The 12,224-nt window shown below is 38.0% G+C and overlaps 1 protein-coding gene across 1 annotated transcript in view; it reads right to left on the minus strand.

The window, feature by feature from the left end:
* Positions 1-11,793, minus strand: part of LOC125230187 (active breakpoint cluster region-related protein) — a 35,099-nt gene extending 23,306 nt beyond the window's left edge. The window contains exons 1-7 of the mRNA XM_048135255.1: positions 11,386-11,793; positions 8,743-8,998; positions 7,297-7,489; positions 5,586-5,742; positions 4,377-4,608; positions 3,453-3,609; positions 2,011-2,152 (exon numbers count right to left, since the gene is read on the minus strand). Coding sequence (XP_047991212.1) covers positions 2,011-2,152; positions 3,453-3,609; positions 4,377-4,608; positions 5,586-5,742; positions 7,297-7,489; positions 8,743-8,998; positions 11,386-11,667 — 1,419 coding nt within the window. The 5' untranslated portion in view covers positions 11,668-11,793. The remainder of the gene's footprint in view (positions 1-2,010; positions 2,153-3,452; positions 3,610-4,376; positions 4,609-5,585; positions 5,743-7,296; positions 7,490-8,742; positions 8,999-11,385) is intronic.
* Positions 11,794-12,224: the final 431 nt, after the last annotated feature.

The raw sequence follows: 12,224 nt of genomic DNA on the forward strand, positions 1-12,224 counted from the left end.
AACCTGGTTAAGTGGGACCTGGATAAGTGAGAAACCTCTTTAGTTGGGACCCAAGCTGCGGTCCCGACACTTTCGCACCGATTTACCTCTATTAGTGAGATAAAACAGACCTCTATAACTGAGATCAGCCTCTTCGATTTCATAGTCACATTTCCCTCTATTAGTGAGACAGAGTGTGTATTTTACCATTTTTACCTCTGTTACTGAGACTATATTTCAAATGTATATTAACTTAATTGTTTCTTAAGAATTTTATAGGAATTTACCTCTGTACCTGAGATACAGTCAATCTATGACCTCTGTAACTTGGACTTTATTGAAAATCTATTTCCATATTTTTAATAATGCTTAGCCTATCTTTAAATTACGTGATTGATCCTCGTATTCTAGTGAGTTTGAGGGTTTTCTTGGTTATTTTAAGTAATTAAAGCTAAAATCTCGATAAGTAACATAAAAATAAAAAATAAAAATATTTTCATATTAATACCTACCTACCTATAAAATTTCTAAGACACCATGACGTCTTATACGAATAAGTCTTAAATTTGATTTAAATGCAAGGTCTATTTAAGTACCTTTTCTTTTAAGTAGTATGCAACAAATAATAACTACTACATATATGCAAAACACCTTATTTATCACCTCTATAACTGGCATATCCCCTATTCTGGCCTCTATTAGTGATATCCTCTGTAAATGAGCCAAAAATTTTATTATGCCTGTCTAACTGAGACCCTGAATAAGTGGAATACCTCTTTAAGTGAGATAAATTTTGTTGTCCCTTGAAGTCTCACTTATCCAGGTTTCACTGTATTTAGTTTAAAGTACCCTCCTTGGTATTTCGTATAGGTACTATACCCAAAAAGCCTAAGTAGTTCATGGATGAATTCAAATTTTGTCTGTGCTCAGGAGAAAAAGGTGCTTCGTTCGTGCTCCACGATCATTCGGTAGAAAATTCCGCTAAGAATAAACCACAACAACCTTATCAAGTAAACATTACGGTTGACCTACGGACCTTTCACGGGTCAATAGGCATTATAATTAAATATACGAGCTAGTACGTAAATAAACTAGGCTTTTAGGTGAGTAAATTAAAAATGTTTTATGCTGTTACTAGCGTGTCGAGTTCAGGGATAAGAAACTGGTCGGAAATCACTAGTTGTTGTGTTGTTATACATTAAATATATGGTTTAGGCTTATATTTCAAAATTATAGCGTTAAGACAAAGCAAATACCGCGGTACGGTACTAAGCTAGCCAGCTTACTTCACGTCAGTCCATCGTTGTACAAAACAGATATAATAACTATGACAATGTTCTAGCTCTGTGTTGATTTCGTTCGCTTCACCAGCTTGTCTGTTAGTATTTCTAGAAATAGTTCTACCTGGTCGAGGACGAGTCATACCTAGTGTTGTAATTTCATCAACGCAGGCGGCGTGGCGCTGACCTGACTCAGTGTCAGACGATATCGTCCGTATAGTAAGAGAGGAGTATCGCAGGAGTCGGGTAGCCCTGTGTTGACTTCGTTCGCTACTAGTATGTGGGGATTGTGGGGTCATACCTGGTGCTGTAGCTTCCTCAAGGCAGGCGGCGTGGCGCTCGCCTCTGTGTCGGACGATATCGTCCGCAGCAAGAGAGGAGTATCGCTGGAGTCGGGTAGCCCTGTGTTGACTTCGTTCGCTACTAGTATGTGGGGATTGTGGGGTCATACCTGGTGCTGTAGCTTCCTCAAGGCAGGCGGCGTGGCGCTCGCCTCTGTGTCGGACGATATCGTCCGCAGCAAGAGAGGAGTATCGCTGGAGTCGGGTAGCCCTGTGTTGACTTCGTTCGCTACTAGTATGTGGGGATTGTGGAGTCATACCTGGTGCTGTAGCTTCCTCAAGGCAGGCGGCGTGGCGCTCGCCTCTGTGTCGGACGATATCGTCCGCAGCAAGAGAGGAGTATCGCAGGAGTCGGGTAGCCCTGTGTTGACTTCGTTCGCTACTAGTATGTGGGGATTGTGGGGTCATACCTGGTGCTGTAGCTTCCTCAAGGCAGGCGGCGTGGCGCTCGCCTCTGTGTCAGACGATATCGTCCGCAGCAAGAGAGGAGTATCACTGGAGTCGGCTAGCTCTGTGTTGGCTTCATTCACTTCTGCACCTTCGCCCGCTTGTCTGATAAATAAAAATAAAACCTTAGGTTATAAATATATATTTTGGCAACACTCACTGCAACTGAAATAAAAAGTATTTGGTTTGAATGTCCCGATTATTTGTCTTAGGTACCGCGAAGTAGTAGGAATTCTGAATGCTGGCACTTCATATGACTAACAAATAGTCGTATTGAATCTCTTTCATTTGATATACGAAACAAATTAATTACTCTTTCTAACTAAATTCTGATTTCTTTCGTCAAACGATTTGTGTCACAGATGTAACTTACAAGTATAATTCTTTTCTTTTTCCTCGGGACTTAACCAGCCAAAGATAAACAGAAGTCAAATTTGGTGTACGATGCGGCATTTTCAAACGGACGCCAAAGACTGTTTGAATCCAAATAGAGCTAGGCAATTTATAAGTTGTTGATTCGTACAATGTTTACAACAAATAAACGGAAACTAGGTTTTATTTCACTAATAAACAACCGTTATAGACGGCACTATGTTTGTAGTAAACATACTGTTTTCATTTCAACAATGTTTTAACTATAACGATTGACCCATTATTGTCCCGGATTTATAAGATCACATTTTTGACACATTTGTTTTGAAGTATGTTGCGATGTGGCTAAGACGTATCGCTTGCCAAATTTAACGATTAATTTCGAATTGGTTGAATCGATTAGGCCCTATGTACAAGGAGGCGCTTAAACAAATATACGATTTCTATCAACTTACTGAAATGTCATTTGAATCGAAATGACAGACTGCCACAGCACTAGTTTAAAAATAAAAATGAATGATAAATGACATAATAAGTAAATCCTGCGTGATAAATTAATATCGTAAAATACTCACTAACGAAGATCCGCAAAAATGTAACATGTGCTAGATTATGTTTAAAGTAAGCGAAATATTGTTTTTAAGCACTTGATTTTTTTAAATATTATTACAGGATTTTATTTAAAATTTCATTAGGTTACGCGAGTTTACGTATTGTGGACGCTGTCATGTGTCAAAAAGAGGTTCTTACAAATCTGGGACAATAGGGAGTGACAACTTGTGGATGTGGGGGGCAGGTCAACGAAATAGAAGTCTGACTAGTGCTAACTAGTGTTATACCCGTGCTAGATTCAACTATTTAAACGCTTAGGGCGACGTATGCCATTTTTGGAAACCAACAATGTAATGTACTGTAAGCTGTGATCCCACCCAAGTCCATACCAGGTGGATTTTTTATCGTGTTCTCTGTTATTTATTTAAACATATTTTCAAAACACGTGAAGTACAGGTAATAACAAGCAAGGCAGACTCACTGTATGAAGTAGTGTATGTTGACGTAGTTGGGCGCGGTGGCGATAGGCGGCGAGTCGGGCGCGCGCGGGGCCGTGGGCGCCTGTGCCGCGGCCGGCGTGGACAGCGCCAGCGTGCTGGCTCCGCTAGACGCGTCATCCGCACTAGATCCCGTTCCACCTGACACAAACAAAAGCGATCGTAGTATAATGACGTCAACAAGCGTAACCAAAATAGATGAGAGCCTTTACTCGACAATTCATAGACCCATTAGTCGCGACTATAGTTATTTGTTATACAAGGGGGCAAAGTTGTATTTTAACGCCGAGTGTGGAATTGAAAAACGAGCAAGTGAAAGGATTCTATAGTTGAACCACGAGCGAAGCGAGTGGTTCGAGAATAGAATCCTGAACTTGCGAGTTTTTTAACACACGAGAAGTAAAATACATTTGCACCCGAGTGTAACACAAAACTTTTCCCCTCACTATAGCGAGGAAACTACAACGCAAAAAATGCGTTTATCACTGCTTCCAGTAGTTCCACAGGTGGTAAATCATCTTTATTACTAGATTCACCATCAATTTTAAAGCAGTTAATTTGACTTTATTCAAGGTCAAATTACTTTACCCACTAGTGGATAAAATGCGTTTTTACCCGCTGGTATTAAAGGACAAAACACGTGTTTCCGAGCTAGTGAGGGGAAAAATATTTTGTGGATCCTTAAACTGGCATGGAATCGAGCATATTTTACGTCGCCTCTTTAGGGAGGCCAAGAGGTAGTCAACTTTGGGAACAACCGTCCCTTTGTTTTCTGGCCCAGCCAGGATGCTCTCGAGAGAAACGGTGTCCTCGTCCGTCTCGTCGAACGTGGATGTGGATACCTCGCTGATGACGGCACCCTACTAGAGCGTCTCCGCACAAAATAAACAATTGACTGTAACACCAACCTGCTTGTATGTAAACATATTCGCCATCGTTGATACTGTCCTGCGGCACCTGGTCGTAGTAGGGCTCGTCTTCAGGCCCGGCCGGTATGCTCTCAAGCGAAGCAGGCTCCCCGCCAGTTTCGCCTGGAGTATCAGGTGTGGACGCCTCTTCGTCGATGGATAGCGGCGTTGCCGCTCCGCCGGAGCGTTTGCGTTCAGATGAGAGGGAGTTTATGGATTCGTAGCTCTTCACCTAAAAGAAAAGGCTGGTCAGACATAGGCTTGCACACGACCTAACCTAATATTGAGCAAGATATAACAAGTAGACTTATGGCTTTTGCAATTACATATGGTCACTGAGTCTCTATAATATCACTTGTCTGTGATTAACATAAAAATACGTCACGCTATTATTATCAGTCTGCTTTTTTAACCCCCGACGCAAAAACGAAGGGGTGTTATAAGTTTGACGTGTCTGTCTGTCTGTCTGTCTGTCGTCTGTCTGTCTGTCTGTCTGTCTGTCTGTCTGTCTGTTTGTCTGTCTGTGTGTGTGTCTGTCTGTGGCATCGTAGCTCCCGAACGGATGAACCGATTTAGATTTAGTTTTTTTTGTCTGAAAGCTGAGTTAGTCGCGAGTGTTCTTAGCCACGTTTCATGAAAATCGGTCTACTATGTCGCAGTCGGGGGTTTTTTCAAATTTTAATTTTTTTAAATGCAAGCTCCTTATAAGGATACATTTTTACCACTCTGCGGTCACCAAAGTAACAAGAACTAATTTCGTTTCCTTATTTTGATTGACCTTATTTGCTATAAACATGCACTCATACTAACAAGTTAGGAAATTATATTTATAATACCTAATAATTGAAGTGCGATTATAACTTTCTTCTCTAGGAAATTCAATTTTTATTTAACTGTTTATGCTCAAAGTAACTAAATTATTTTACGTAGCTTTTTTACCTCTTTAAAAATAATGTATATACGTGAAATTAAAGAGCGTAGCCGTGTTTGCATAGAAAATCGGCCCTTTCGCCAAATGTTCACTGTAATTTTTTTTTAAAGAGCTCTCGTGACAAATATTATTTACTGTAAGTTTGAGGTTTCTATCTTTTTTATTTTCTTAATTTATTTAATTAATTAATTAATTAATTTATTTCTTCTTTTTTTTTATTAATAATACATATATTGAAGTAAATGATAACTCAGTTGGTTTTTTTATGTCATACTCACTCGTTCACTGATAGAGGGCGTGGAAGCTCTACTGCCGATGGACTCCCGCGACTCCGCGCCGCGGAGTCTCCGCCCCAGCGACGACGGCGGGCTATCTCCGGGGAGGTCCGATTCCGGCAGTGAAGCGCCACGCTTGCCAAATGTTTTCGGTGGGGGTCTTTAAACAAAGAAAATCTCATTTAGCTTTCTATATTACAAGTGGCAAAAGTAGGAAATTTGCTACAATAAATTAAAACACGACTGAAGGTGTTAAATCAACTTTATTTGCGAATGATCTATTTGCAGGAGTATTCCACATAATCCACATTTTACTTAAATTATAGGCGCGTAAAGTACTGACTACTGATTTGGGCACTCGTGTTGCACCATACTCGTGTGTTCCGTAATTATGAATACGGAAACCCATAACATTTGTAAATTCCTTGCCAAAAGTCGGTAATACCCGACACATACATTCATATCCTCGTTGGGACCAGGCTATTAATAGGTCAAGTTTAAAATGCCCCAGGGTGATATAAAAAGGTCGATCCTTAAATTTGCAGGGCCGTGAAATGTCAGCCTCATGGGCCGGTCCTTATGAATGACGTAGTTTCATATGTTGCTAAAAATACTCTTTATTAAATATAGCTAGTAATCATACTTTCTTTACCTCTTTATTTTATTTATCAATCGTGGATTCCGTACCTAATTTAATAGTTATCGTAATTTAATGGTTAGGTATGGAAACCAGATATTGAAAAATTAATATATGAGTAATGTAATAAATTACATTTAACATATTCCCTGCGGCTTGAGATATATCGGACCTCAAAGTGTCGTTAATTAGCGTTGCGACGTTAGCCAAGTTTCGCAACGAAGGTATATTCTACGTTCAATATTAAATAAAACGCTACAATACCAGTGAAAACATTCCTAGTTTTAAACATAATTTCAATAGTAGTACCTAATGCGACTTACATTACGTAGTCAATATAATTAAGTGTTATCCTTAGTCCTTAGTATGGAATGGATAGGTAATAAAGTAAGACAAGACTAGTAAGTACGTACCGTACCGCATGACTTACGCATAGCACGTGCACGGCACGCATTCTCAGAAATGTGTGACGTCATTTTTGCGGCCTAAGTAACTTACGATTTATTCGCAAAACGTTATTAGGGTACATTATTACATTTTCTGTTATATTAAACATTTATACAGTAAGCCGTAGTTACATAGCGAGTTGCTCTTTGCAGATTTAGTCATCCGGAAATTACGACGAGGCGCAACTCATGGGTAAATTAGTAAGCTTCATTAAAATGAAAACTTAAACAATTTTATAGCCACGAACCCAGAATGCTTTTATAGTCGAATGAAAAAGTTTTGAATTAAATAATATATGATCCGTTCTCATTACTTACTCTTAGTTTTATGTACCTTTACAAAAACTTTGCAGCATTGAGAAAACTGATTCCTAAGCAATCTAGACATACAACTTGTAGGTATACCTAATTTATTCAAGTCATGTTTTCTAGTGCGAATAAATTAACATTAAGGTACAACAGTAAGGGGCCCTTTCGACTGCCGGATAATTCTAGATCTCTCTACTGGTCACATATGGAACGCACGAAATTGGCCCCCTTTACCTTACAACTTATTTAACTAAGTTTATACACTAGTGTATTTTTTAGCAAAACCTAATAATATTATGATTAGTTTACAAGAATATCTTACTTGGGTGGTACTTTTTTCTTAGCAGCCGCCGCGGGATCAACAGGGCTGCTCTCAGAAGACGGTGGCGATTCCTGTGCTTTCTTGGACGCATTCTCGGCTGCCTTCAGACCATTTACTTCGATGACTGTTACGAAATCACCCGCTTGTGACGCTGGACGGTTTTTAGCTGGACTCGGACTTGTTTCTTCTAAAGCTAAAAAAACGTTAAGCAGTTGAATAATTTGAATAATCAACCAAGGCGTACATAACGCGAATAGTACAGTAATATTTTTTTCATGCGTAATTGAACCATATCGCCGAGCAAGATCGGTCGATCGCATAAAACTAGATAACATGTAACAAAGTGATCCTCATTGCACAAGAAAAATACGAATGGAAGGTCAAATCTAAGAAGTGGGCCTTACACATGTCACTTTCAGTCATCTAAGTGACCGGCCACACAAGAGCGTCGCGTGTCTCGGGGCGCGCAACGGGCGTCCGCGCCACGCCGCTTCAGTGTAATTCAAAAAACGTCACCTCAGTACATTTTGTATAGGAAAGACGTAAGACGCGCCCCAGGTGGCGTGGCGGCGGCGTGGCGCGCGCCGCGCCGCTTGGCGGCGCGCCTTACGTCCTTCCTATACAAAATGTACTGAGGAGACGCTTTTTGAATTACACTCAGGTGGCGTGGCGCGGACGCCCGTTGCGCGCCCCGAAACACGCGACGGTCTGATGTGGCCGGTGCCTAAGACTTCCGCAGTAAAAACGAGATGAGACTCTTTTTTTCAGTGACAATGTTCAGATGAAAGCACAGTCGCCGTCCCAGTCCGTGCGTGTCAGTAATATGTATACCTACTTTGCTAAAAGTCGTCAACTATGGTGTTGTGATGTGACTCATTTATTTCTGATGAATTTCAGATTTAAATTTAGTATAGAACCATGAGTGGTGCCGGTTATTACTCATGAGGTTTTTATTTTTATTTTCTTAAGCTTCTATTAAATTTAAATTATGTATTAATTAGATCTAGGGCGTGAAGTGGCGCAGGATAGGGCAGAGTGGCGATCTCTTGTGTCGGAGGCCAAGATCCTTTTTGGGTCGCTGAGCCAGTGAAGTAAGTAAGTAAGGTCTAGGGCGATGTTTTGCAAACTGTTAAAATAATTTCTTAGTGTTACTGGCCAGTTGGGTTGCCAAGAGCTAATGCTCAAATAATAGTCTTTAGATTTAGCTCTAGGTACTCAATATCCACCAAACGATAATCCTAAATTGCAACCTTTAGGCATCTTAACCAACCTAAGCAGCACATCAAGCATATGCTATCTATCTATTGCTTCTATTGGTAATTTGACTACCAAAAGATTACTCAGAAACTTCATGAAGTTTACGATCAGTTGCTGACCTACATTAACGAAAAAAAAAATGTGAAAACACAAATTACATATTTTAGTATTAAGTATTCAAAAACATACCATTTGTATCCTGATTATTTTCAGTCCTCTGCACTACTTCACTGTTGCATCTTCTCCGAGCCGCCTCGGCCACCAAGTTAGAAGAGAGCTCATTGATACACTGGTTGACAGAGCTCCTCTCTGCATGCAGAGGCTTAGTTGGCTTACTCCTCAACTGTACAGGTTCTACTTCAGCAGTCTCGGAGGCAGACTCATCGCTTTTACTACTTGTTAGACTTGTTATGCTCTTCTTGGATAAGGAGTCTGTGTTTGAAACCTAAAATATAGACACATATGATTAATTCAATCCAGGCAAAAATAAGAATTTTTAATATGATACACAAGGGAACCAATTTTATTCTCATTATGACAGTAAACAATGGCAAAATAAATCTACCTTTCCCCCCTTATTCATAAACATTTACTAAAGTTAACAAGTAGATAAAAATTGTTTGTTCCTTTCTATCACACCAGTATGTTGGAAAGGGACAAACGATTTTTATCGACTTAATAACTTTAGTGAATGTTTATGACCTTATTCATAGACTTTAGTAGTTAAGACTACAAAATTTCAAATTTTACGCATTAAGGATTTCATCATCATCATTGGCCACAACATCTTAGCAGATGATTGTTGCAGTGATTTTATTGTGTGGTGCCGGTACATCGTCTTTGGTGGCTTAGTAGTCCGATGGCAGCCCGACACCTTTTGCCACATCTGTCACAGGTGAAACGCGAGTCAAGAGGAGGAGGAGCTCTGGAACGGAGCCTTTTCTGCTTAAGGTTGTCGAGCCAGGCTTTGTCGTGCTCCAAGGATAAGGATTTATTGTAAAGTGAAAAGGCAAAAAAATAGAAATCTAAGACCTTTATTTAAAACAGATGACTGTAGTGTAATAGAAGGAAGGGGCATTGGCAAAAATATGGGCACTCATATTATTAATTTGGGTGAGATGTCATCCATTAGCGGTCATTTGACTGATTAAATGGTAACAAGCATTAACCCAGTCATTATTTAAACAAGTTAACTGAGTACCTTTGCATGAGTATGTTGTTAGCTGGGCATAGTAGTCATGATCATTAATATGTAAGCATCTTTCATTGAATAAAATGTGTTACAGTTGTTACATAACTATGAAAGTATACTTCTCATAAGTTCCATGAATTGAAATTGACTATACCGATTATACATGCAAATTAAATTTTACTTTACATTAATGCTTGAAAAGGAGTTTTTTTATACAAATTGTATGTGCTACAATATCCAACCAATTACCATAATATTATTCTGAATTTATGTTATTCCAACACCCACTTTACAATAAATATTGGCATATAAATTTGAATTTACCAGTATAGGGAATACAGTTGAAAATTCACCTTGGATATATTTTTTTACCCAGGCCAAATACCCAAGAGAATTAAACCAACAGCAAATATGAGGTGATATGGTGAGTCACCTACTCAAGTTCCGCTTGTAGTAACATGGTGAACACTTATGCAGTTAATATCACTTGTTTATTATTTCAAGAGCATATCCTTCTTATACATAACATTGAAACATAAACTGTATGACTCACAGGACAAGATTGAATTTCTAATTTGATTATCAGTTAATTGAACTTGAAAGAAAAAATAATACCTATATGAACAATTTATACTATATTTTGTATTTTCATAGAGTTATTTAACAGAATACACTATTACATAAAACTTCCTGTTCAATGAATCCATTCATGTTTAAAATAATTAATATGATTTTGCAAACTCATGAGGATAATGAAGATTGAAATTCTTGTGAGGACTGCATGCTTTGGACTCTTTTTGTTGTATGATTTACACTGATGAATGATATTTAATTAGTTAAATATCACAATACAGTCTCAATGCTGGTTACTCAAGCTGCCCAAGACCAGAATCAATGGAGAAATATGATTCAAGCCCTACCCCAATAGAGGGTAACAGGATTTAAAGAAGAATAACAAATAATTTATATATCATAATGCAGTCTTAATGGAACAATTACTGGAAAAATAATACTACCTGATATAACTGTACCTACTTAATAGTCCAAGTGTGAAGTAACTGAGATAACTGTAATTGCATGCTTCATGAATCAATGAGCAGTTGTTAATGATCAATATTTATCAGCTCACTGTAGGGGAGGTGTACTATTAGCAATACATAAAAACTCATTTTATAACCACTTTAGACAGTTATGTGCTAAAGTGAGTAGATGATAGGATTACTTTTATATGAGATTAAAAATAATAATAATTCCCTTAATCAAAGTAATTAAATGCTAATAGCTTATACATGCTATGCTTTAATTAGAGCTATTTTCATGTATAAGACATTCTTTATTTATTTATTTCTGTATATTTATTTTAATTATTCATAGTTTTTCTTTTTAAAATTATCCATGAATGATTAATGAAGCAATGTCTTACACAAGAAATAACTATCTCTCAAATGAATTGACTACAATACACCTTGTTATGGAATTGATATGACACAATCATCATAGATAAGGATAATAAATGTGTTATTGTAAATGCATACAGATAGAAGACAAAGAGGCTTTTAAAGTAACCCACAACATCAATATGAACATGGGTTTATAATTTGTTACAAAATCACTCAGCAGTGATCAGCATAGATGATTACCTGCTTGGTATCAGCCGTATTATCATCAGCCTCGCTCACGTCAGCTCCCGAGGGCGGTACCCCTTTCCCCAGCGATGCAGTCTTATGTTTCTCCACATCAGACAATAGGGTCTCCAGATACTCCACGTAGAACTCTTCCTTCTCTAACTCCTCCCTGAGTATAGCCACTTTCTGTTTGTGTTTAGCCAAATTGGCCCTGACATCTTCCTCCCAAGCGGCTGGTAAAGCACTCTCTGGAAATCGTTGCACCCACACACGTTGAAAATCCCCGAAGACACTCATCTCTCACAAAACGATTTCATGACAATTTTATGTTACAAATTAATCTCCAAAAATTATATTTAACTGGTTTACTCAGTATAAAAAATTATCACAATTATGTTTCTGTCACATAGTCTTCATTACTAATTTTGCTCTATCTTGTCTTTGTTCCTCTCGATGTCAAAACATTAATCATTTCATAAAATAAATTAATATTGAGCGCTTTTACATGTAGCTTGAATAGCTTAATCGATTTTTAACCATAAACAATAGACGAACTGTCTGTTATCTATTCCTACGTAAATGTTCCAATTCACGCAGCACTATTAGAAAAGAATTTGTACGAATATTGCGTTTTATTAAAAATTATATTAATAAACGGTTATTCTATTTACATTTTATTTAATTTGCTAATTTGCTACTCATCAGGGTACAATAATTATATTATAAATGTTTATTGATATTTTAGAATAATTTTAAAAGCTATGAAAGTGTTTTCAAAACGTGTAAATATCTATCAACAAAGAAAAATTAGTTGTCAAAATGGGGCTGAATTAAATAATGATATAATATAAATA

Source organism: Leguminivora glycinivorella, chromosome 10, assembly GCF_023078275.1.
Source record: "Leguminivora glycinivorella isolate SPB_JAAS2020 chromosome 10, LegGlyc_1.1, whole genome shotgun sequence".
Taxonomy (NCBI): domain Eukaryota; kingdom Metazoa; phylum Arthropoda; class Insecta; order Lepidoptera; family Tortricidae; genus Leguminivora; species Leguminivora glycinivorella.